We start from the raw sequence: 27,816 nt of genomic DNA on the forward strand, positions 1-27,816 counted from the left end.
AAGTTAATTAAAGCCCACGATTAAAATATTTCATCAATATTGAATAAGCGCAACGGATCGAAACATCAATTAAACGCGTTGTTTATTTTTCTTTACTCTACCTCTGTATGTGTCCCGACGATGGACAATTTCATTTCGTGGTTCATGGCGCTTGGGATGTAAAGGGTAAAGCGTCAAAAACGGATCCAGCAAGGCCCCCCACAAATGTAGTCATTGTAGCTTCACGTACCACGGTACGCGTGTGGGTTGAAGGCCATAAACCATTCTCTTTAAGCAAAAATAGCTGTTGTTAAGAGTGATGGCACATTTAAGGCTTCCTGAAGAAGGCACAGATTCAAGGGCAGTCTCTCACAGAGAGAGAAGAAGTCGCCATCCTAATTGAATTCTCATGCTGACGACCCATAAACCAAGCAAGCCGAAAGACAAATCAATTACGCCAAGCAAATAGCATCGCAAGGACATTCGCGCTGGGATGTACCGTCAGCGCAGACACTCCGTCGTCTTCCGTTGTTTTGCCGGGGATTCCCTCTGCGTTACTAGCGCAACGCTCCTTATACGCCATATTTACTCACCTTAAAAGGCTTCCCACGTTGGATCGATAGGTCGGTGGCGGTGAGGCCGTACTTCGCATCCTTCCCGACTGTCGGTCCCGGTCCAGTAGCAGCAATCTACGCGGGAAAGAAAAAGAAAAACATAAGTATATCCTTTAACAAGTCAGAGCCCTGAAAAAGGTCCTTAGCGTCCACCTTCCACAAGCCTCTCCAAAAAACGAGCTCCCGCTCCAAGAACGTTTCGAAACGTTCTTGTGGATGATACATTTCTATCATTCCACTAAGGACCTGGCTTCGTCCTCCAGCGGCAGTTCGAGGTGCGAGACACATATACACATTTATTTGCCAGCTCCTTTTTTTTAGCCACCTTTAGCACCCCCGCTTCTCTCGGTCGACCAACTCTCTCGCATGTACCGCATCGTTGATACGTAATTGAGATAAATGTTGCCCGACACGGCCCGGGTAATTACCGGCCATGTTTCAAGCATGTCTGCCTGGCGGCTCCTGTTCGAGCAGGGATGTACGTACCATGGTGCTACATCACTTGAATGTAAGCATAAAACAACAGGCCGCTTTTGGGAAGTTCTAAATGCTCCCTTCACCACCACCACCACCACTTTCATGGTTATGCGCCATCACCGCTAGATGGCGCTAGTAGCGTTTAGTAGACACAGTAGCTCGACATTACTAATCGAACCCGACACGGTGTACACAACGTTTGTAGCGATTATTTTAATTTGTAATTACATTATTCAATCGGTATTTGGTATCCCGTGCCCAAGGGCAGGGACGCGATAGGAATGTTTAATGTAATTAATGATCCTTGGGCAACAACAATCGCTACTACTCGCGGGCCACCGGACCAATCCGGACTGGTATTCAGTTGACCCAAAACCGCAATAGACAACCGGCGGTGATATATTCCCGTTCCGATGTAACTCTCTCTCTCTCTCTCGCTCGCGGGCATGCTCGTATCACAGTGCAAATGGTGACCGCGGTTTTGTGGGGCGTCAAAAGCCGGACGCCGGTTGCAGTTGTTACGGTGTGATTTGGTGGTGGTTTTGGAAAGCGAGCAGATTACACACACGCACACAACGTCGAAAGGCCAAAATGGCGAGTTAATGCTATTGATTTATTGTTATTGACTAAGATTAAGTTACTCAATTTTTTTTTCTCTTTAAACTAATCAGCTCATCATTTCTCGGCTTGATGTCTTGAAGTGTCGCTACGACTTACCTTAATCTGTATTCCTGCATACTCGCTTGGTACGATGGTGGCGGCGGCCTGTGCTGGAACTCGGGATACAGCAACCCGTGCGGTGTACTGCCACCCCGTCCGCAAGGTCTCCGCGAGCAGCGTCCCAGATCTACGGTCGATCCGAGCCCCAGACAGGGCGGTGCACCCGGTGCAGTCATACGCCACGCTGCCCCACTCACCGTCACTAGAATCACTCCAACACCTGTCGTAAAGCGAAACGGAAAGCAATATTAATGTAGATAATGGCGGTAGATGATACGGTGGGTGGCGTTGGGAAAATTGAAAACTCAATCAACACGGTTTTTTGCCGAGGTGAGCGGGGGGCGAGCGGCATAACACAACAATACGCAATGCGATGCAATTCTAATGAAGCTCTCACCTCACCAGGCACGCGACAAACACTGTTTGCAGGCGCCACAACAACGACCGAGCGTAAAAGTTTTTTAATTAAAATGTTAATTGTGTTCTTCTGCCACGCTGTGTGTTACTTTTCCGCTTACTACATTCTAGGTCAGCTGCTTTTTGGTCACATTCCTTCCTGTCAGTCGGTTGGGAAAAGTTCCAGAACGAAAGGAAAAGGAAGTTTCTGCGAACGATTGATTATAGGGAAATAGGGGCGAGAAACCCAGAGTGAAATGCAGACGATTGTTTTGGTTTGACGAAGGTCTTGAGCACAAGAAGTTTTAAACTTTAGCAAAGTGATAACGGAAAATCCGAGAGCATTAATTATAATCCCCTGTTTCTTTATCCTTCTGTTTCTTTTCTATTCCCTTATTTATTGATAATATACGAAAGCAAACATTAGCTTCCTTTCGGGGGTTTTCCTTTTCAATATTTCCTCACACTCGAAGCAGTTCTCGCTCCATCTTCGGCTTCCGACACTTTCATTTCCTCTTCCTTGGTGGATCGAAGGGAAAGGCTCGAAGGGAATCGAAGGGAATTTGGGTTGAACAATTTTCAATTGATGGAGTGAAGGTACCATTTTTCTTCATCTTCCCCAAGTGGGCATCAAGTGGGAGGGAAATTCAATTCAATGCATTCTCCTTACACTGTTGTCCGGCATGAGTTTTTTTTTTTCTTTCTGTTCACTCCATATTCCATCACCGTTCATTCAATTTTCCCTCACGGGAGCAAAATTAATAATAATCATCAGCGAAGGACGGGCACGGCGGATGAAACGCCGTCATGTTTTATCAGATAGCGTAACGCGCGGAAATCGGCCACCAAAATGCCAGAAGCAGGCATCGCTCGAAGGCAAGAAAATGGTGAAAGAAAGGCGAGCCGTGGTCGAGAAAATTGTTCATGAAAATGATCACGCCGCAGCATCATCATCGATGCCGATGGTGTATGATGAGCGAGCGAGTGATGAAAGTGAAAAATGCGCCCAACAAAGGAGAGGGCTCTCTTTCCCTGCTAAAAACTGGCTGACTGAAGACAAGTGGAAGGATAAGAGACATCACGATGGGTGAAAGAATACATTTTCTTAAGCTTCACTGTAAAAAAAGCAGAAGGGCAAAAAAACGTCTTGCAAGATGAGTGCGAAAAAGAAAAGACGTCGATATCGATCAGCTTCCCCACCGTCTTCTCAATCGATCACGACATTAAACGGTTTTGAAAAGGAAAATTTATTCGTTTAACACTTTTTTTGTGTGCGACACGGGGCACAGGTAACGCAACGAAAGAGCACGAATCAAGCAAACATTATTCATCCTTCAACTCTTGGTCTTGTCTTCGGCTCAGACGCAGATTGTTTTTTTGTTCTCCTTTTCGACCCCGACGAACGTGACGATGATGACCGATGCCAAAGACCGATTTTTGTGGTCTTTGGTCACGAATTTCAAAGTTACATCAGATTATCAGCAAGCGGAGTTAGGAATTAATGTTTTAGGAAACGATTTCTTCCCTATTTTATTTAACCGCTCGTTGATATGAGATTTATTATTTGGAGAAACCTCAACCCCACTACCGACGACTGGTTTGAAAAGCATTAAGCAAAGTGTCATCCCTGATTTAATAGAACGTTTCAGAACCGGTAGCTTAGCACGATGGGGAACCTGAAAAAAAAATCCATTTTCCACCGACAAGACGTACACACACACACACTCTCTAACAAGGTCGTGAATCATATGGTTAAACGGGCGACAAAGCGACTACTTTTTGCTTCCAAATGTGCTTATCGTAACAAAGAGGACACACAAAAAACCTGTGTCTCCCGTTCCGGAATGCTTCTCGCGCAAAGAACCTCTCGAGGAATGGAATGTTCATTCATAAATCATGACCTCGGTTGTGGATCTGAGCTGAATCTTGCCACCTTCACCACGGCTCTCGTATCGAAAAGGTTTGAAAGCATGGAAATCCACATGTTCGCAACAAATCTTCACGCAATCCGGTGTTGCCACAGGCCACCTTTTTTGGGGTTATAAAGTATGGAAAAACGGCTTTGCAAAGGTTGTGTACCCGTAGAAACCGGTGGAATTAAGTTTGTCATCTTAATTGATAGCACTCGTTAGGAGGAGCACACGTTTGCGGGGTTAAGACAATTTGAATTTCTTTTTGTGCAATTGTACATCACATCACCGCGACGGAAATGGGATTAAGAATTTCAGCCCCGAAGCACAGCAGACATTTCACACGATGCACACAAATGTTTCCCATGCGTCAGCATCATCGTCGTGCGAACATTTCCGCGTTGTGAGAAACGTACCACCACTACGGACACTGTCATTTGAGACAATTGCACTAATCGTCCCGAACTGGGCGAAGACGCGCACTCGCTGGTGCGCTTCCCTGTCACACACGCCGACACATAAATCATAATCAGCACGGCAAACGAAAACATAAAGAGCAGCACCAACCAACCAACAATTTGCGTGCCAATGGTACTGCGGTGAATCCACCGTACCCCGAGAGCCCAACTGCATCATCATAAATCATTCACGCTTCTTCCTTGTGAGGGGGGGGGGGGGTTGTTTTTCGTTGCCGATGTCCGTCGTGCTTAGAATGCACTGAACAACACCAGTTCGAAATGGGAACACAATCGCCCATCGCTTGAAGGTGAGTTTTTACTTTCGATTTCGAAATGCTGCCACAACACGATCGAACCCGGCCCCACGTTGTGAGAAGTGTTTCGATGGAGCTGTGAACAGCCCTCCGTCTTGTCTTGCGCTTAGGCAACAGAAGTGTACCAATTGAAGGAGAATCGATTGCTTTCCTGCACGCCGTTTGCCCTGTGCAGGAGGTTTTCAATGAAGGGAAGATTTATAGCAAATTATAGCAACCAACAAACTAATGATCTTCGTTAGGCGGAAATTCGTTCGCCGGTTAGGAACGAATTTTGCTACATATTTTCTAATCAATATTGTGAGTGTTGCAGCACAGCGGAAATGCATCTCTGGCCGGGTGTAGGTGTGAAGTAGGTCATAGATGCATGTGAACGCCTTCTAGCTTGAAGGTAATTGGAAGTACCTTTCATTCGACGGCCCCGCATCGGTCGGTACACTAAGGCGGAAGCAGGTGGGATGCATAAGCTGCATCCAAAAAGCTTACAACAATTGCAAACTCTGAACCATTTGCATCGCAAAAAAAACAGCCGAAAAAGCGTTCTAAAATGAAGATTTCATGGCACTACACCCCCGGGCAACGGTTCTCCACGGTACGAAGAAATGCTTTTGAGCTTGCCGCGAAATGCAATTCGTTACCGCTTCGCCAACGCCTAACGCTCCAATTTTACCTCTGTGGAGTGAGTAGGTGGTACCGAATCGAAAGAGTCGTTGGATGGGAGTCACAGGAACGAAAAACGTATTGCTAAAAGCATTATAAGACGATTCTAACCTTTTTTTCTCCTCTTACACAACTCTGCAACGAGCAAATTACGCGTCCATCGGGAGTGAACCGAAATAAGGTCACGTTGGTGTAAAATATGGAAGGGAGAAGGCTCGGAGAGGAAAAGATTTAAGATGCAGCCAGATTAGCACCGTGGTCTGCGGTCCGTGATCCGCTGGCAGCCAGTTTAGAGGAAGATCAATCGTTTCGCTCGATAGATTCCGACTTGCCGAAGGGTTCCTTCGAGCGGGAGAGTGTGTTTGAAGCATGCTAAGGCTAAGCTCTCGGTTCTTGCTCCACCCGCAACACCTGTGCATGTGATCAATCCCTCCGTTGTGCTGTTTTCCTTCCATAAAACTCACCTGGCTGGGAATGGGAATGAGAACAATTAGTTTAATGGACTTTCGTTTTATTACACTTTCCCATCGATAGCATCAGCAGCACATCTCGCCGCTATCGATCTCCGGGATTAAGGGTGCAATAAATTTAAACCCGTTCAAACCCTCTTCTTTCTGCTTTTCCCTCTCACTTGTCTTGGTGGAGGTGGTGCAGTTTTAAAGGAAACTTCGGAGCGGGTTTTTTCCCTCCCCACCAGGTTCGGAAGGGGGAATTGTTTACCGGAAAAATTGTTTGTAATTAAGAGCAATCATGGTTGGGCGACCGGGTGGCATCGACAGGATAAGGGAAAAGGGTTAAATTTCCGACAATTATTGAGCATCTTATTGCTTCAGATTTGTAGTGTACACGTACGGCAAATCGCACCTTTAGCAGTAAGTGGTTTGAACAAAAGACACCTCCATGGGTGCGATTTTAATCGCTTTTTATGGAGATAAATGATGTTAGAAATTATGGTCCGATTTAAATTGCTTTAATAAACACTGGCTTGCGCGTCCACAGCTACACGCACACCCGCATCATGCCATATTTAAATGGTAAAATATAAATTTTCTCTCACCACAAATCGCTAGCCACAAATCGCTTGCTTCTTACCCTCACCGCATTCGCAATCAACCGTTCGAAAACAGCGACGCAATTCGTATTCGCCATGAGACTCAAAATATTATACTAATAAATCCATAAGCCCGCCCGGGCCCGGAAAACGCAAGCAGGCGATCGATTAAACGCTCATTATTGCCGTCATTCAGGCGCGAAATTTAACCCGAAACAGCACCGCACTAAAACATGGGTGACCACCACCGCCACCTCTCTTTCTCTCTATTACCATATGCATCTCATAGCTCCCCTTTTGCCATCTCCCTCCTTCCCCTCCTCCCTTCCACCTTCTCCACCACCACTTGGTTGTTTAGTATCCACTAATTAGGCGTCCTCAAACCTCAAATCACCTACGATCGAATTGCGATAGAGATGTGGTAGGGGGGGGGGTGGTCTGGACCGAATGGGTTACACCCCCCAAAAAGCCCAGCCCCACTCAATAGCTCCCCTTCCCCCGTTCAGGCTACGTTATCCTGGTGCGGTCAAATCGCACGTGACGTGAAACTAGATTGATTCAAATTCATGACGATTCGGTCCCGACGACCGGTAACTGGTGCATTGCTGCAATTCCCAACGGGGAATGTGTGTATTGCATGCGGTGCATTAGAAAATCTTTTTTTTCAAATACGACAAAAAAAAGACACCGTATCGGCCGGAAGCCCGGAACTCGCGTCGTTGCCACCATTGGGGGTTATGCTATAAAAATACCACCAATAAATATGCGCAAACCACCGCTGAGAGTCATTTGGAAAGCGGCTTTTCCGAAATGCGGTAATTAGAATGTAAGCCATGATGCTGCCGTGGTTGCATTCGAGTCGTTGTCCGGAGTTGCACCCGGAAAACGGCACGGCATGCGCGAGTCACCGTCCTCGTCCACCACGACGACTACTACCTCCTACTTTTACTGTCCACTTCCATTGAAGAGGTGTGTGAGTAGTTTTTTTTTCTACGACTGCACTGTTGCAACACGGGAATTGCATTTCAAGCGATGCATTTAATAGCGGTCGGCTAAAGAGCGCACGGAAGCGACATTTTCAAATTGACCAAATTAAAGGCTATGATACTTGAACGAGTGTGCCACTCTGTTAAACTTTAAACGATCGACAGTGGGGACAGTGGGCAAGTGTGGACGTTGCTTATCGGAAAGTGTTTAATTTTCCACTCTCACTCAAGAGCAGTGAATCCCTTGTGCGCTGTTTGCAATCAATGGATAAGCGCTCGACGACAAAAAGCGAGCCGGAACTCGCAAGCTGAAGAGTGATCAGTTTTCAAACTTAAAATGCTGTTCACCGTGTCCTTGGCTGTGTGTCGTTCGCCTTATCCTGTGCTCTAACCGACTGGCAAATCACCGTGAGGGGTAGATACTATGCTCTAGAAGGCATTCCAGCCCAGCGCGAGAAAGATGATCCTCACTCGACTCTGCCTGTGTGTGTGTGTGTGGGGCCGGAAAATTGCAACAAAATTGCATCTTTGATGATAAGCTAACAATGGTGCAGCAGACGGGGAAACGAGCCAGAGACATACTCTCTACTCCGGAAAAGTAAATTGTTTGCAGTGTGGAAGAGTGTGTGTGGGAGCTGGAAAAGGAAATGCAAACTCCGGAAGTTGTGCAAGTTGGTCATGCATTGTGGGGGGGGGGGAGGACCGCATGGTTATCGGGAAAAAAGGCAGAAGGAAGTTTCGGGTGTTTGGGGTTGACTGATGATGTCGAAGATGATGATGATGATGTTCCGGCGCATCATGGATGGTTTGCCTGTGTGTCTGGGATTGATGATTATGGTAACCGACCAGAAGATAAGGACGATGATCCGGATGCAGGATTACGGTGCTGGATTTCTGTTGATTTTTCCATTTCGAGAAAACCCTGGAACGGATGGTAAAGCAAGCGCTCCGTGATTTTCTACAGGACCACTACGGGATGGTGAGAGACGGAGTGGAAAAGTTGTTTTGTTTGAAATTTAATTTTAATGCTATCGTTTGAGCTACAGCTGCTTGCTTGCAAAGGGAGCGCTGCCTGGCTGATAGTTTGTTTGTTAAACAGCAAATCGATGGTCGGGAGATGGAGATTATATTTAAATTTAATACATTTCTGCCGGTAGTTTGCGTGTTTGTTTTTTGAATATAAGCGGGTTTAACGTGATAAAACAAAATTAAACAAAAAAACGCTTTCGCCGGAACCTTATAAATGTTCTCGGCTACTAAGTTGTCTACTAAGAGAACAGCGCCCTCTATTAGTGAAAATGACTCTTCTCTCTACCAATAGAAATGCGATATTGGTCCCCCTCGATTTAGCCCTGCTCTTTATCGGGATGCCTTCCTCGTGACGTCCAACACACCTCAAGTAGCTCTTTTGTTGAGACCTCGGCATAAAACTAACCTTTCCGCGAAACCTACGCTACGCGGATTATTATACGGTTCAGTTAACAGCGATTATGCTCAAGTGAGCAATTCAACAATCGTGCCCTTCCGCTTCCCCCATCCACTCTCCAACATACCTCAGCAAATGGTCACTCCAAAACCCATACTCCCTCTAGTCCTGTTCGGCATGGAAGGTGTGCCGAAGGAAAACCAGCCGGCCCATTCGCGGGTGGAAAATGCAAACGGCTAGGAAACAAAAGCCCCGTCAGCCCCGAAACCGGAACCGCGCAGAAATTGTGTGTGTACGTAGGGCAAGAAGGAAAAGTCCGAAAGAAAAACGCACACGCTTGCCCGATGTACCGGAGTTCGCGCGCGCACACTCGTCGTTATCATTATTGCATTTTAAATTGAAACCATAAATTTTCGACCTCTTGCACAGTCTCGTGGAAAAGATGTTCGGTGGTGGCCGGCACCACTACCCGCGGTTGCAGTAAAGAAGGGAAACGGAGGGAGGGATAAAAATTGCAACATATTTATCATCCTAGGGCTAAGGGGCTAACGGAACCCGGGACGCTGTTTCCGTGTTCAGTTTTCACGCCTTTTTAACGCTCCTCAACTGGTTCACAAACGAATTTGCGTTCGCGGGCCCGACAAGATATGGTAAACTTCGCGTTTATTTCTGTCGTCCTCCTGTTCTAGGAGCGGTGGGAAATTCATTTTCCGAACACAGTTTAGATGCTTAAGAGGATTTTGTGTGTCACGATCGTGAGATTAGAGGACTCGGATAGCAAAAAACAAACCGCGGGAACAGTTTTAAACTGCAATCGCGTGGCGTGTTTATTGCTCAAACATATCAAAGGGGATCTCATAAAGGATTACGGGTGGAATTATCGCTGCGATGAAGGACTCCTAAAAGAGAGTCCTTAAATTATCAATTTAATATAGCAAGTTGTTTTTGTAATTAAGCTAGAAGCTTCAAATTTTAGCAATCAATAGCTATCACAACACGAATATCAATAAAAAAAACCCAAAATCCCGAAAATTGGGCAAACCACAAACAAATTTCGCTATCAAGGTTTGCTTTCGTTTGGTCAACACACACACACAAATCGGCTGGAAGTACTATTTTCCGCCTGGCAGGCATTTTGTTTTCCGAGAAGGTCACTAGCGATTGGATTCATCCCCTGATTCTGTATGTGTGTGTACGCCATAAAGCTACTCTCCGCCAGTCTTAAAGCCCCTAAATGAAGGCAAAACGCACGGCACAAAAACAGGGAACACGGACACGCGGCTCTGCAACCATCGGCGGCCATTTCACGGAGGTTTCCCGAAAAGCAATCTGCGGTGAATAAAAACTAAATCCGATTTGTGGATGGTCTTTTGCGTTTTGTTTTTCTTTTCTTTTTTGTGGCTGGGGAGCGCCACAAATAATTTTATCCTCTGCCGTGTCCATCGTATGGACGCGTGGTGCGAGCGATAGAAGCCAAAAGGAATTGGCTCGGCGGGGGTTTTTGTTTTTTTGCTTTTCCCTCGCTGGCTGGTGGTTTTCCAACGACAGAAAAGATTTATCTCTTGATGCGCGCACTCGTCTCTTTTTGCTGCTGCTGCTGCTGCTACATACACGCGGTGAGCTTTTCCTTATACTTTTTTTCCGGTTCTTTGTGACACGGGGCAACACAACAAAAAAAAACACACACAAATACACGAATCTGGATATGCTCGTTTGGTTTTGTGTTGTGCCAAACAACAACACCGAGAATCCCGTCACGACACGCAAAAAGCCAAACATTAGTTCTTTTTTTTTGTTTCCTTCTTTTCCGCTGCTGCTTGCAGTCTGCACACAAGTTACGAGAGCTTTTAAATGCAGACACAGATTCGTTCGTTTTTTTTTTTTTGCTATTCCTTCTGTACAACTCGCTCTGCATGATATCTGAGTGTTGCCAGCTAAAAGGTAATATTTTATAGCCGGTTTTTTTTTTTCACTCCAAATAAACCCTAAAATGCAAGAAAAACAGCTTTGTAATGCAACGCAAATTTTAAAGTAGGGAAAAGAGCAGAAAAAAGGCGAACAAGGACTTTCAAATTTAAGAGGAGGAAAACACCAACCACGAGCCGAACACTTTAAATTGATTTTAACAACTTGATAAAGCAATCAATTTTCATATCGGTCGCACGATTTTCTTATGCACGACCCTTAACGCCGTTGGTGTGCTTTCGGCAACATCGATTACAGGTTGACATCGAATTTGACTTTATAACCTGCCAGCCAGTACATTGCTCGGGGCAGAAATGGCACCGAGTCAATCTGAACGAATTTACAAAAAAAAACGTATATAATTCTTTTCCAATTCTCTCTTTTTGAGGCCTCCTGAAAAGCCTGTTTACCTTTACTCCACGTAAAGGACCTTTTCGGAATCGTTTTTCAAAGGACTCGCTATCTGGTAAGGGCAAATGCGCTGCTGGGTTTTTTACACCTACCCAACATACAAGCCTGGTGAGCATCGAACCCTCCCGAGGCCTTTTTTGTGAGTGTGTGTGTGGGCCCCGAAAGTGCCCAGCCCGAAAAACTTTCCCAACGTGTACGCAGTTCGTAAATCGATATAAATAAATTGAATTCATATTTTATGAAGCTCGGCTTCAGATTCAGTTGCAGACAGTAGCGGGAACGACACGACCACGGATGGGAAAATGTGATCTTTTTTTAAAATAAATTCTGTACACCTGGTACGGGGAATTTTTGCCCTTGTGCGAAAAACTTCCAACGCGTTACAAGAAGACTGCAAACAAAAAAACACACACACACAACCATCCCTGTGGTCCTCGTGATCAATCCTATTTAGAGGATGGATGATGATTTACTACTCACAGGATTCGCCTGTGCTGGGCCCCTCGGCAGCAGGGAAGTCATAGGAATAGAATAAATATTTGATTCGTTGAAGCAAACATCTTTTTTTTGCGGAAAACCATAACCTCAATCAATCTATTTCTTGTTGAAGTTTTTCCCGACTTTAAAAGCTGTCCCTCAAACGGTGGAGGCAAGAAAGTTTTTTCTTCACCAGCAACAACATAATCTACTAGAGCTGCCAACAATGCTCGGTATTTTCTTAAAAAAAGTACCCAGCAATGGCTAAATTAAAGCCATAAAGATCTTAACGTACTTCCGCGAGCCGCGTGCGGGTGATAAATGAAGCAAAGTTTTCACCTAGAGTCAGTTCTTCCGGCGAGGTTCTCTGCAGAATTTGCATGTTAATGTTCACCGAGCCCGACGGATACTGCCGGCCTTTTGCGCCCTGCTTACCCTACCCTTAGCTGCTGCTAAGCTTGCTCTCCAAGGGTTCTGATGTATCTCACCAACTTTTCACCCAGTGGAACTTATTTACGGTACGGGCACCATATTTAGCCCACTGCACTACAGGGCACACACCAGCATTTCTAGCCAATCCCAAGGAGGTGGAACTCGAAACCAACCGTCCAAAGACAATCGACAACAAAGTTTCTGCTGTTTTTATTTCCCCATTCGACCAGATGTTTGTTCCTTGTCTTTTTTTTTTTGCTCTACTTTCTGGTAAGCATGGAAAAAGTTTTCAAATGCGCGATCTTTCTCGTTGCAGAACCGAAAAGTGTGCCTAGAGTTGGTCTCGTTTTTAGGTCTTCTACTTTTTGTACGACTGTTGAAGTTTTGAAGTTTCGGAGTGGATAAGCAAGTGTGGTGAGCAAGGACTTACCTATCATTAATAAGGCAGCAGTAAGATGGGACGTTGGTGAACCGGCCAAGCCCGTTGCTCCGAGCGCAGCGCCGCCCAAGGCACAGGCCACTCCACCGAGGGCTACCACGGCGATGAGTGCCCTCAGCGGTGGTCCTGCGAACCAGTGGCCACAGCATCCTTTACGCGATCGTTCCGATGGTGAACTGAAATGAGGAAGGAGAAAGGGAAAAGTGTGTTGATTAGAGTAAAGCATTAGAAAAATTAGAAACACCGCTGTCAAATAGAGCTTGAAGTTCAGTTCCAATAGTTTATTTTCTTCCTTAGTGCCTAGAGGGCGTCGTGAAATGTCCTTGTTTCGCTTCACACACAATTAATACTTACTTGTACGTTAAATAAATAATTATAACGCCTTCAAGAATTATTTCAACTCTAATCCTAACTGCAGTGTCATGAAGACTTCAGACTTCAGGCAACGCTTTTGAGTAATTTTTTAATGTTTGACGTATAAGTGCTTCAAGATGGCGTTTTGCCCAAAACCAATATGGCTCCAACTGAATAATTTTCTTGCTGAAGTTATCTCAAATCCCTATAACCTTTATTAAGCAACCAGTATATCAACAAAAACACAATAAGCTTACATCCCAAAAGACAGAAGAAATACATTTTAATTGGCCAACCCTGGGATAAGCCCTACAGCTTCACCAGGTACAAAGGCACAAAAGAAGTGGCCCGTACGCCTATAATTGCTTCTGTTGTCAACAGCAACCATTTTCTGTATCGCGTGAAACATTGTAACATACGCACTCTTGCGCCACGTGTGTACACATGTTTCCGAGGCACCAGCTGCGTTGTCATCGTCGTCGACGGCGGCCTTGCAGCTCTAGCGGCTGAACAATGCTTACCAAAATTACGAAGGAACATGATTAAAAGCCACCATCAATAATGGCAATTTTAATCGCAAATCCTGACATCGTGCTTGTATGTAGTTCGGAGGATTAATTAATTATTTGACCCGACGAGTTCGTGAGGAAGTAGCACACGCTTCAATGTTTCAATACCTCTTCCCTGTGTTTGTTTTTTTTCGTCCAAGTTTCATTTCCAATGCGAGTTCCGAGTATGACGGATGATGGTTTGGGCCATAATTTTAAAACAGTCGAAATTTGTGTTGCACGTACACCGACAGATTCTCGTCTCGCAAAAACAGATTAATGCATTGTTGGCGGGTGCAAACCTGGGGATGCATAAATCTCGCCTCTGTCCGTTCATCTTGCTGCGTGGAAAATCATAAAACACGACCATGTACGTAGGGTGGAAAAGCGTTTCGTGCTTGATGTTTCATTAGCATAAAACAGACCAATAGCGCTTGTTTGCGCCCGGCCGTAAAAACCGATCTGACCGCTCATGTCTATCTCGCGTTTGCTTTTTCCAACGAAAAATGTTCAACTACCGCAGGAACAAAGCCAGAGCACCGGGGGAGACTTACAATTATTCTAGTTGTTTTCAACGATTGCAGAACTTTGGGGAGGAAACTGCTTTCGCATGTTACATCGTGAACGTATCACTATGGAACTACTGTCCAAAAGCCGGTTATGCCTTCCCATTTCCCGAACAATTTCCCGGAAAGAAGGCTGCCAAAATGGAAATCAGCATCCCAACCCAACAGCGGGCAAGCAGCAATTCATGCTTCCGGTAGTAGACGTGGCCCAGGCTATATCCTTCGCTCGTTATAGCGTGCCGTTTCTGAACAGGTGGAGGCAGGCCACACATAAACACACCACACCACAAGTCCTTCCACCTTCAATTAGAACCCTCGTCATCGGAAAATGGCCGCAATCATAACAGAACTATGATTTTTACGAGGTTGTTTACACTGCACAAGTATCACATATCCGGTCAGGCCGGCGGCTTACGGCTTAAAGCGGTCGAGATAACGTCCAACATTTTATGACCTGCCAAGTAACACGTCTCATGAATGGGGATGACCGGCGGGCAAAAATAAATGTCACCGGCGTAACGTCATTAGGCCGTGAAAATGACATCGGTCACAAGCCGGGTTGGTTATCCTTTATGCTAGCCGTCCTTGGACAGCTCGCTTTCCAACCAGCAGAGCATCTTACATAAGTCCAAGCCACACACACACATGGAGAGAGAGAGAGTGAGAATGAAGGATACATTTACGTTCGATGACAGATAGCTCGGACCAGTGGTTCCGAAGTATGCAACTGATTCGAAGTTAGGTCGTCCAAAAAGAAAGGGAGCGTGTCCAAGTGGTAGAAGAAAACTAAAAACTTTTGCCTCGTCCTCTCAACCCAAACAAAAAAAAGTGACCTGAACTTTAATGGTCCAACTTTCCTGTACCGAATGTGTCCTTTCGCTCAAGATGAACTCTCCAGCTCGGAGTTGGATGTTTGTTTAGCTCTTCATCCGGAAAGACCATCCACTGGCGCACACAGGCTCTTAAGGTCTGGCCTTTATGCTAAAACGATGCTCAATAAAACAAAACTCGATAAGTTCGGGGAGCAAAACGGCTGACCATAAAAGTAGGAAGCTATTAAGAAATAAAGTTTCTCCATTGTTTTCTTCGACAGGAATAGAATTCTACAGACAGCGTTACATAAATTCCTCATACCGATGGGGCCGGAGACTTGAAGAATTTACTTCATGTCGCAATCCAACAGTTGGAACCCCCCGAATGGCTTCGGAATGTAGCCTGGCGCCATAAATTAACCACAATCGACTATCGGTCTAGCTGATCGGTTCTCGGTACCGAACCGTCTCCAATTATTTGCACTCGTAGGCTGTCCACACCCGGACGAGCTACAGCAGCAGGTTACATTTGGACACGTTGGAGAAGAGCCGTCGTACCGGCATCATATATCAAGCCACAAGCCACAAACTAAGCCCCGTGCAATGTAACGGAACTGCTGCGATGCAAGCGGTGTGCGGTTACGCCGGGGTGCCTGCATCTCGAGATGAATCTGAAGCAAAGCGAACCTTACTGTCGATACACATTATGCATTCGTGCGAAGGCTGTGCAAGATACCGACCGGGCACCGCCGGCCAATCAATGCGAAATGTCAACAATATTATTGTTACGTGCTAATTAATATTGATTACCGTGTCGCACAGCAAACTGCTTCCGAGGAAGTCCAACCGCCGGAAAGGTGGGAGACGATGATTACAAAATTAACTATGACACTTCTCGGACCAATGCACTCCTCGGGGCTCGGTGGGTGGTACATACATCATACCACGAGTGGTATGGTCGTGTCCACCACTTGGCATCTCGCGCGTCCACATCGTTCGAGAAGCTCCGATAATCGATTGCATCAAATCTGCATACTATGGCAACGATCCTCGGAATAGATTAATGGGCAAACAGCATTCTCGAGCACGAACTGGACCTCGTGGGACTTCCATAACAAGCAGGACAGGGACTTAAGATAATTAAATAACACCACCAAGGCACACAATCCGCCGCTGCTGCTGGAAGAACGCCAGCTAATCAGATTAAGCATTGTCTCGGGTGGGGGAATGTACAGCAACTTCAAACCCACAACACCATAACTGAATTGATGCGCACGCGAGCAAGTTCGCAAGACAAGACAAAACAACACGAAAGAAAAGCAAAATCTTTCTCCCGTCATCGTCAACAATTCATTCTGCATGACAGTCTAATTGGAAAATTGTTTCTTCATTCATTTACAACCATAATTTGCTTCCAACTGTCACTGACAGCATCGCTCGCTGCCCGTTTCTCGAGAAGCAAACAGGACACAGCAATGCTATTAAATGGCCCAGTTTTGTTGCTTTTTATTTGAAGATTAAATTCCAAACCAAGAGTGTACGGAAGCGTCTGGATACGCGCGCGAGGACATGCGATAGAGACAGCAGCATTTAATCCCACCACAACACGCACGGGATAAAATTTATGATGCAAATTGAAATTCGTTTCATAACAAGTGGGATCATAATTAGAGAAAATGTTGCCAGCCCATAAACGGAGAGAGGACACAATGTATGGTGGCGAAAAAGCGGGGGGGGGGGAACTTCCACCCTCACACACACGCATAATCCGCAAGTGATATTCAATTTAATTATTCACACCTTGATGACAACAAACCCCTCGGAAAGCCGAACGAGCCGCAGGAAAATGGATGGCGAGCGGGCCGTTACCGGTACCGGTCACACTCAACACCAGATTGATGGTTATGGGATTTGAAGCTAGTGAGAGTGGAGAAAAGAAGCTAAAGGTTACCGTTTTACCGGGTGAGTTTAACCGTAGCTGGCACACATGCAAGCACAATATTTTATCACACCTAATGGTGGAAGGAACAGTGAGGAAGGTTATCTTAAATGCCATTTTGAAAGGTAACACTGGGAGAGAGAGACAGAGAGTGAAAGGTCAAAATGAAGACATCAAAATTGCGATGGATTATTCCACAGGAGATTATGAGAAGATAATGTATGCATGAAATAAAATACTAGACGAATAAATCGAAAGACGATGAAGTCCAAATTATTTAAGACAATCCAATACCATTAAGAACTGCACGAAGCCTACATTAATAAGTATAAAATAAAAATTGGGCCTGAGGCAGTCGGGCTAGAGACATTTGGCTGTAACTTGAGCTATGGTTATCGTGATTTAAGCTCGTTAGAGATCCTGAGGCGGCCCAGTGATAGATATGACAGCTACGCCGTTCTTTACACGGTAGGACCGGGGTTCAAGTCTCATCTAGACCGTTCCCCCATAGCGAGGCGTGATTATCCAACTATGCTGTAACGATAAGTAAGCAGACATGACATACGAAGCTGTTAGGTCGAGAAAGAGACGTTCTAGCAATCAGCAATCCTACATCTTGGTTGAAGAAATAATTCGAAAGCTCCTCCAATATTAGGGCTATTTCGATTTCTTGGAACACAACCCCAGGAGCCAAGAACATTGAAGTCACCATAACTGCGGAATCAACAACTTCTGATGCGTTTTAATGGTCGGATAGCCGGGAATTGAATCCCATCGAATGTTTCTAGATTTTCTCTAGAAGGAAGATTAGGAAAGCCAATTCGGCTAAAGCTAGTTATGAGGAAACCGTAACTTAAAACGTTTTCCAACCTTTACATAACTAATATTGCTGGAGCTAGTAGTTTTAAAAGTTCATCTCTGATCCCTGACTAATCCTATATCTCTTGTAAATGACCTAGTCTCTGTATTGGTCCCTACAGCTCCAAATGACCTAACAACCAAGCCAACACAGTTTGTACATATCAAACATGATGTGAATCAGTCACTTGAAGGCATACAATATTTAGTTACAAATTAAGTTACATAGGACTATTATTAAATCAAAGTTAAACTCGTTGAAAAAATCTCTTTGTCACCCAAAACGTTTCATAAAGCGCTTCCAATGCTCTTTCCCCATAACAATAAAACAACGAAAACACGAACAATACATGTTTTACTTCCACTTGTACCTCAGCTCAGTGAAAACACTTACCACCAACAATGGCTGCAGGCAGTTTTACTAACAACAACAGCAACAAAAAAACATCACGCACGCCGTGACAAACTTTGCCCACACATGGCACCCGTTGAACGACGACCAGGACACGGACACACACACACATATACATCTCTCAATACCGGAGAATTCGTGACAACGGCAACCGAACGGGCTAAAGCTGCTCAGTAAAATGAGCACGTTTCGCCTGTACGCGCCCGGAAAATCCCGTCCCAAAAGCCCTGGCACCAGCTTGCATCAATATCAATCCTCCCAGCCTGGATGATGTGGTCCATTTCATTTGCAAAATCGAAACCATTGCCACCGTGCCATGGAATTGTGGGAGTGAGGAAGCCAGAGGAGGAGGACACAGACGTGTGCATGTGCGCGAAAAGCGTTTCGACAACGAATCTAATTTGATGCTTCGATAAAATCCAAACCCAATTGTCCCCGTCACCGGGGGACAGCAAGCGGGGGATCGTCACCGGGCTGTATTTACCGGCGGTGATTTGAAATGTCTCACTTCCGGTGAGTGCCATTTGCGCAACACCCGAACATCCTTTAGTTCGTTGCACGGATCATTGATTAACAGTGCGCTTCTCGATTGCTCAACGCTGTAACACAGCACAGGACAGCGGGAGACAGATAAAGGACAAGGACACGAGTCCTGGCCTGGCGATGTGTGCGAAACGTGTGGCAACCAACATAAGCAGTGGCTCCAATTGACAGTGGACCACTTTTCGCAAACACTTTCCTGTTTGTTTGTTCACTGTCAAGCGAGCAGCAGCGAGCCACATTAGCATGCAATTGATTGGACAGACAAGTGAAGGGATAGAGCAAGAAATTTAAAGGAAAAGGGAGAGTTTACACAACTTCCTTTAACGTTAATTAAAATTCTATTTTGTAGTGAAAACATTGAGGAAAGTTATTAAAGAACCTTTGTTGTATCGAGTTCTCGAGGTCACTTCCTAACAATCCCTTTACAATTTATTTAAATCACTTCAAGCACCCAGTGCCTCCCCAGCTTCCTATTGTAATAAATATATTAAACGCTCAACCTGCACCACAAAACCCCAAACTATAAACAATTTCATCTGCAAAATCAATTTATCATCCTACGCACCGCAAACCCCAGACCAGCCAGTGGTGGCCACCCTGCCGAAGGCGTTCCAAATAGCATTCATAAATGTCAAGCCTGCCTAAAGACGATGCCGTTCCGAGCTCGCTTCCATGCTTGCACCAGCTACCAGCCGATGCACTGTACACCTAGGTTAAGCCCATCTTAGGGTGGGGGCATGTCGTTCATCGCAATAATACAAAGGGAAAACTCATATTTATCAAAATCGTAAACAGAAAACATCTGCTGGGAAAACTCCTTCACAATTCGAGGCGAGGGAAAAGTGCTTGGGCGGGCTGGAGAAGGTAGGTGCACGTGTGCGAAACGATCCGAATGTCATAATGGGACGTATAACACAGGACATTGTGCTCGGAGTTCCGTCGTTCCACTTGGAGCGTACTCCACAAACGATGCCGGACGGAAAATTATGTACCACAGATCGGCCACCCTCAGATCGGATACCTCGTCGATGACAATGCGCTCTCTCTCTCTCTCTCTCTCTCTCTCTCTCTCTCTCTCTCTCTCTCTTCATCGCATTATCCGACGGAGGGATAAATTCCTTAGTTTTATATTGCTTATGAAATATTGTTGTAAATTAAGTAATTTTATGGGAATGTGTCCATTTTGGTCTTGTGCTCTCGTGCTTCTCGAGAAGAAGCAACAGAAGAAGCAACAGCGGATCGCTTGTTCTCGAGCCGTTCGGTTCGTGATATCATGAATTTTGAATGCTGCCTCTCTCACTACCGTTTTCTACCGTTTCCTACCGACAAAATCCTACCGAGAAGTAATATTCAAACCATTCTGGGCGTTAAGATAATACAGATTTCTCGTTCGGCACAGACACTTTCACCCGTTGGCCTCCCAGGAACCAATGTCGATAACGACAACAAACGGGTGTCGACAACACCACAAGACAGCGCAACACTGTCCTCTTTGTGGTGAACCTCGACCTCGGCCGCTTTTCGGAGGGCTTTCTTTTTATTGACTTTTGCTTGTTTTTCTGTCTCATCCCTCCGAAGAATGTATCTTCCGAGAATCGTCGGATGGAAATCGACTTGAGAATTGCCTACCACACACTTACCCTCTTCCAACAGGGATGTCGTTATCGGAGCAACATTTTCCGACCGACCAAAAACTTTCGGAAAACGATTCCGGAAACGATTGACGCCAGCCAGCCAAGTAAAAGCGGGGAACGCTTTACCCAGTAACGGTTGCTACGCTACGCTACTGCCATCGTTTTATCCTCTCATTGGCACCGAAATCACGTTCCGTTACGATCGAATACGGGCTTTACGTCGGTTCTCGGCTGCATGTTCTTTCGGCAGCCTGTCTGCCATGCTAGTTCGATTGCTTCTTCACCACAAGGAACGGGAGGATTTTCTTTTGGCGCCGTGTCTTGAATCCCCGGTGAAAAAACTATAACAAACTCACTCACACTCTGCCACCATTCCCCGGTCGGATGTTTCGTGCGGAATATTTTAACCCACTTGTAACTGTGTGTGGTTTTGCTAATAGGTAAAGTTTCACTCCCGAAACCGGAAACAGCGAAATAATCGATAAGTGTTTGTGAAAAGCGACCGTAAAGCGATGCTGCAACAGGGAAAACTAATTAGAAAATTGGATACACTGGCTGACTGCTGGCAGCCGAGGAGTTCGTGGAATACGGGGAAATGTCAAAGCAATGTTGCGGTTCGCATGCGTTGTCAAGGAAGCTGTGGCAACTAGATGCGGAGTTAGAATGGTATAATGGTGTCCATGGTGTAAAAGTTAGTAGTATCGGAGAAAAACTGGAGCTTCTTAGCTTAATTCCATTGTGGTACTTACAAAGAATTTTCAAAACAATTTTCCAGCTTGGGAAAAAACCGTTTTAAAACTATTACACCGCTATTAACTAGCTTGCAGCTTCCTCCATGAGCACGCATACTCACTCATAAACAGAGTAATCCCAGCAGATAAGCTTATACGAGGAAGAAGAAAAAGTCCTGATATTTCCACAGTTCTCCACCGCCCCCACGGGCATTTGGAAAACTGTCAGCGAAAAAGCTGTGCGAATAATGGGCTTGGTGGAAAGAGCGAAGAGGAAACCGAGAGCCGACGAGCTCAAAACTTGCTAACAACTTCATTCAACATAATTTGCACAAATTAAGACCCCGTGAGTGAGGAAGTAAGTGTTATGAAGTGTGTCTGTATACACTTTTTTTCCCCCTAACTGTCGCTACTTTACATCTCTCGCCCTGTTTCGACGTCCAATTTTAACGCCACGTCACGCCATGTCGTTCCCAGTGAGAGTGCAAGGTTTCACTTTCAGTTCTTCGGTTTCCTTCCCTATTTATTTTCCAACCGGGGTTGGATATAACACCAGCCAGCCATCCAACCAGTCGGTAGGTTAAAATAAGCTTCCCGGTTATAAGCGAGAGCAGGCATAAGAGCAGCAACGGAAGAAGAAGCAGAAGAAAAAACACGACGAGGGAGCTTCGGGAGCTCGGTGGAGAAGTTATGAGTTTATCTGAAGCTAGAAAAGTACGGTTTGGAAAAACCTCGGCCATCAGCCCCCCTCTTGATTCCGGTAAGGCTGCGCCCTTCTCGGTAGAGCGCACACCACTGGCACTGACAGTAGCGTCAGCGACGGTGTCGAGGGTTGAATAACGAATCATAATTGCTCCAATCCAATGGCTGGAGCTGGGTACGGAACGTTGACTACTAGGTGGAAAATTCGAATGAATTGTGAATGTAACACCGCTGCCAATGACGTTGACAAACGCGGTGTGCGAACGGTGGGTTTACTCGAAACCTGCGAAAACACACACACACAGCAGTCCTAACAGTGGCTCTAATGAGTCCTCGCGGGACGAATTAAATTTTTGACGCATTGCACGAAGAGGCACAAATTGCTTCCAGCGGGAATTGAAGTGAATTCGATACACCCGAATGACGAGACGCAAAAGTTTCCATCGACGGAAGAGGACCTTATCTCGAACGAATCGAGCAAACACTAAAATAAGTCATAACTTGCCGAAACTAAAACGCTTCCAAAAAAGCGGCACGAGAAATGGCCACCGTTCGGTCGCTCATAGCTCCCGTCATTATCATAATCATCATCCGGATGAGACCACCATTAAGCCACATTCGAAACGATTTCGCATCCCCGTTGACGCCCGTTAAAAGGGTACCCCAGCGAGAGAGCCATGGAAGTGCTAATCTGCATACGATTTTAATAAAAGTTTATGTCGGTACCTCACGCGGCATCGCTAAAGCGAGCCATGATTATCTTCATCATTTAGTTTATTAAATAAAATCCCAAAACGTGTGTCCCTTCGAAACGGGTGCGCTTGCGGGAGGAATGTGCGCCACACAGCCACCTACGGCGGACTCTTTGGGGGAACCTGGGGGGGAAGGCCAAGCGTTAGAGGAAAACCGTTTTGCACCACACCACGTGCACATAATAAACCCTCTAAACGACCACATCAAACGGAAAATTAACCATCAAACCGCCAGCCATGGGGAGGACGAGGTTTAGTTGAAAACTAATTTTCATCAGCAACATCACAACATCGGCATCATCATCACAGAAAAGCTTCGACAGATTGCTATTCGACAGAAGCATTTCCACCTCTAATGCCGGTGTTTGTTTGACCTTGTCGGCTGGGCTGGAGGAAAACTTGTGTGAAAGCGTCACCGGGAGAGTAAATTCCTAGCCCGACGACCCGCAATCAGTTTGCTTCGAAGCCAGGTTTTGTTTGGCTTTCATCCACCGAATGGATACAATTTAACACACACACAGGAGAGTATTACGGATTAGTGTGACGGCTGTTTTTGGATCATCATAGAGCAAGTTTTTAAGAGGCGAGCGTGTTTAATTATGCAACCAAACGATTGAGTGGTCTAATTCTCGTTGAAGAATCGTAGTTCCCACGAATGATTATGTTTGGATTTGATTTGTTTGTTGTCTACCACAGGTATTGTGAAACTCACACGAAAGGCTCTTCGACAAATTTTATCGAACGACGATTTTGTGTCCCCAGAAATCCCCAACAATCGTATAAGTCTTGTGAACGTTGATTGAAATTGAAGACCCGAAACCTCATCCACCTGTTTAAGATATAGCATTAGAAACATCCGACTTCGTCTGGAGTGCAGAAAAGCTCTCCTTAAGTCAAAAGCTCATATAGAGCTGTGGAACGGAACTTTTTCTCTAACGATCGTGTTTGGCAATAGCTCCGTACGGGAAGCTTACTCTCAATTACCAACGCTCTTCCGAAGCCAAGGTCACGTGTAAATGTTCCATCAGTCGTTGTATCGGTTTAACGCTTTAGCATACAAAATCAACTAAAAGCGAACAAATTTGAAATTTTGTGCTTCATTCAACGCCCTCCCCAAAAACGCAACCACTTTAACTAATGAGTAAAGAGCCTCCGTTCCGTTCGACTCGTTCTCCCAAAAGATTAAAATGTACTTCCTTCACTCGAGTGGAGTGCCCGGGTCGGAAATGACAAATCGTTACCGTCATGCGGCCGTACCCTCATATTAAACGGAAGGTCATCCGTTTTGCTCGCAAAGCGGTACTCACCCTTAAAACACGACAGACGGCGGCGACCATAAATCAATCGTGTCTTAAACCTGCCACCTTGACCTCACAGCCTGCTTTTGCTCCCGCCAAACAACCAACAGCAGCCAGCAGAACGATGAAGAAGAGCGATTCTAGCCGAAAATCCGCAACCGAAGAACTGAAGCTCCACCGCTAAACACAAAATGGCGAGCATTTGCTTCGCAAAACTGGCCAACAAACCACATCGGATGGCACTCGGGTCTCGAATGACCTTAGCTGTTCTCACTTCGCCGCCTATGGTTACAATCAAGCAAACAACAGAGGCGAGAATGCCCCCCACTTTTTTTCTACTGGTAGAGCTTTTCATGAAGCTTTTTTGAATGATTTTGCCTACTTCATCTAGTTCTGGTGCAACCCGCACAACGGTTCGTTACAACGATGACCCGCGGCCGATTGAGTGGCACACCGGTCCTTGACGCTGATTAGCTAAGCCCATCGGATCGATCCGACCGAGCCGTCTAATAATTATAGTACCGGAGCTGCTGACCTTCCGGCAGGCTCCATCGCTCTTCCAGTGCAGCTTCCACAGTACGAAATCGCACTACTTGGCTCCATCATCATGGTCGGTCACGATTGGCATCGCAAAAAAACAAACGTTCTGTCGATTAGATTTAGATTGGAAGTAAAGCATCAGCAAATGTTTCCGTTTGCTCGTATTTCTAATCGAATTGGATGTTAACGAGCTTGCCTTTACAACACACACACACATACCCGCACAGCCCATCATAGTTGTTTCGGGCGGCTTCAAATTCATACCCAATTTCGGGAGGGGAGGCCTCCCTTTTTTTGAGCTGTCACATTAAAATAAACATTCCTCGCTCACCGGTTAACAACCATCCCTTCCCGAAACCTTCAATGTTGAACAAGAGGGGACGCTACGCTGGAGACGCTACTGCGTTCGAACAAACACAGCGCCACCCAAATGCAAACATGCTGGCAATGCTCGTGTACACCATTTAGGCTTTTATGTTTGTGGTGTGGAACCACCAGCACCACACACCAAAGTTGTGGCGCTCGGTTCGGCCTTAGCTGACAGTAAAATAAACCCGATAAAACTGATCAAACTACTCCGGAGTTTGTGCATTTTTCTCTTTCGGTTGTCCTCCTCAGTCAGTGGGGGACAAACAGCACGGTGGAGGCGGTTTATTTGACGATAACATCAAAGCGTATCAATATCGACGGCAGGCAATGAATAGTGGCAAAGCGGAAGCTTATAAGGGGCTTTTCCAGGACTTGCTCGTCTCGTCAACCCCGTTTGTCTATTTGATTCGGTGAGCTAACCTGGGGGGGGGGGAGCTAACGTTCCCAAAAAATTGGAATAAACGCCCCGGCTCAGATGATGCACCTCGGTGAGAATGTGAAGGATTACGGGGGACCCCGAAAAAAAATTAATTAATTTTGATGACGATTCCGAACCGAGCTTCGGTAGTGCAAATAAATTACTGTCACAGAAAACCCCCCAAGCTTTGTCATGCGGCCTTGTTGCTTTAATCTTTCAGCTTAGTACGCCTAAGCCCTTGCTTGATTGAGAATTTTCCACAAACCGATTTAATTGAGAAGATCGGTTGCAGGCGACGAAGTTTTGCCGATTTAAAGGATTGGCAAAACCAACGTGACGCTAACGCTATCGTGTGAAACAAAGCTCGCCCAACACTAATAGGAATCTCCAACAAGCCAACCACACTCCTCTCCTCAGTGATCGATACAACAGTGGCAATTGTTTGTACCGCCGGGTGCGGGTCTATTGCTGCATTTAAAAACAACCAGCAAGAATTCAATTGAAGCGCGAGAGCGGGAACAAAATAACAACACACAGCTCCACCGCCATATTGTCACGTGGTCGCAGCACGGAAGTGGCCTCGAAGGCAAATTGACACGACGCGCAACAACGACCGACTCTTATGCAATAACTCGGGCGCAATATTTGCATTTGTGTCGTCGTCGAGCTATAAACAAAAGCAAACCGAGACGCGATCTGTCTTACGTGAGCTTGCCAACTGACTGGCAAGGCAGGGCGACGCATTAGCACGTGTGAACCTCCGCTTGCAGCGTGTGACACGGTGGACAAAACCTTGAAAACCCGCTTCACACCACGTATCGAACGAAGGAACGAACGTAACGGCAGCGTGCTTGTCCCTTTTTGGGGCGATGGAGACGCGCGCATAACCCCACATCTCGGGACGCCCATTCCCCAATCGATGATGATGGTGGCCTTCACCTCGAACACCTCAAATGCAGCACATACACACGGCTGAAAGGAACACGTGCCGTTCAATGTGATTGCTTGATGGAGAGTCTTTTTATGGTCAGCATAAATGTGTGTCATTGTTCGATTCCGTCGACTAATGTCGTCCCTGATCGGCTGTGTGTGTGTGTCTCCCCAAACTTGGAAGTTGCCGGCCTGCTGGCCATTTTGGCGTGCACTTACTACGACGCCGAACATACTAATGAGCTCGGTACGGCTAAATAGTGCGCCGCTTATCTACACCATCAATGTCGGATGCCTTTTTACGAAGCATTCACACTCAGACAAAAGCTCCGAGACCAGCCGGACAGCCAATCTGGCCGGGCACTTGATTTGGTGTTATTCCCTTTTTCGGCGCTCAAGCGATTGACTTGAGCCGAAGATCCACACAAAGCCCTGTACAAAGCTCGCCCTTTTCGGAGCGGGGATTTGCTTGATTAGAGCAAAAGGGGCCCCCCCCTTCGGTTCGATCGTCTGCCGAGATACCATCGACGGCATCGCTACCCTAATTGACTCATTTCGCATCGTCACGACGAATCCGGCCTCATTCATCCCCAACCAAAACCCTCGCTCAGATTGGCTCTCCACCGACGGACAGGATGCGCTCACCGGAAATGAGATGTAAAAGATGGACCACTGTAGATAGCAGATTGTGTTTCGTCCTATCCGCCCGGAAGCCTGGTCCACTGCCAATGCTAAAACAAATCCTCGCCAGCACCAGCGAGCTTTCGGAATTTGGGGCTGGCGGCTGTCAGGCAAATGGGACTTATTGATTTTGTTTCGTAAGGACGTTTCTTCAGGTGGGTTTCGATTCCGATTGCGATAACGGCATTATTTACGTGACTGATTTTACGAGCATATATCTGTCCGTCCCGGCCATCCAGCTTCGTCAGCGAGAGCTAGCTTTGGCCGACCGTACGCAGCGTCCGCCTCGGGTTTGCTGTGCGGAGATGTATATTGATGAGATTCTAACGAGACACGCTTCATTTCGCAGGACGTTCGACGAGAGGACTTTTGAAGAAAGGGATCCATCCTTCGGCTAGGTATCTTCCACTCCGATGCCAGCCCAAGGGGTGTCGAAAATTGGACTATTCAATTTCTTGTTACTGTGATGTCTCCCAACCGGGGATACCGTCCTACAATTGGCTTGTTCGGTATCGGTATCGTCTTGGGTGCGTAAAGAAAAAGGGATTCCACCAAGACACACAGAGACACACGATGACACAAATCATGGACATTGAATGAATAATTTAAAAGATGAAAGGAAGTATCATTTGCCCCTCGGACCCGTAGCACCCGGACGACAGCAGTTCGATCCTCGATCACATAATGCCGGTTTGACGAATGTCGGTGTTGGTATGAAATATTCAGTACAGTAGTCGCTATACAGTTCACACGTGTACAACCGAGCTATTGATTCGTTCAGTAAAACATCAAACGGGATCCTGGCGTGTCTCCAGGAATCGGAAGACATCCGAATGTAAGGAACTATTGTGCCTTCGGTAAAAACGGCATTAGCATCTGTCTCTGCTCGTTGGCAGCAAGATTTCCAAGTACATAATTCATCCAACCTAACCATGATTTTACTTTAATCACCTTCTGGGGTTGCGGAAACCGTACGAAAGGTGCCACCGTCATCTGCAGTAGTCAAATACCATC

At 46.1% G+C, this 27,816-nt stretch overlaps 1 protein-coding gene across 1 annotated transcript in view; it reads right to left on the bottom strand.

The window, feature by feature from the left end:
- LOC118510335 (mucin-19) overlaps positions 1 to 27,816 on the bottom strand; it is a 115,040-nt gene that overhangs the window by 3,756 nt on the left and 83,468 nt on the right. Inside the window, exons 4-6 of the mRNA XM_036051993.1 lie at positions 12,707 to 12,891; positions 1,788 to 2,010; positions 573 to 668 (exon numbers count right to left, since the gene is read on the bottom strand). Coding sequence (XP_035907886.1) covers positions 573 to 668; positions 1,788 to 2,010; positions 12,707 to 12,891 — 504 coding nt within the window. The remainder of the gene's footprint in view (positions 1 to 572; positions 669 to 1,787; positions 2,011 to 12,706; positions 12,892 to 27,816) is intronic.

The sequence above is a fragment of the Anopheles stephensi genome, chromosome 3, assembly GCF_013141755.1.
Source record: "Anopheles stephensi strain Indian chromosome 3, UCI_ANSTEP_V1.0, whole genome shotgun sequence".
In the NCBI taxonomy this organism is placed as follows: Eukaryota; Metazoa; Arthropoda; class Insecta; order Diptera; family Culicidae; genus Anopheles; species Anopheles stephensi.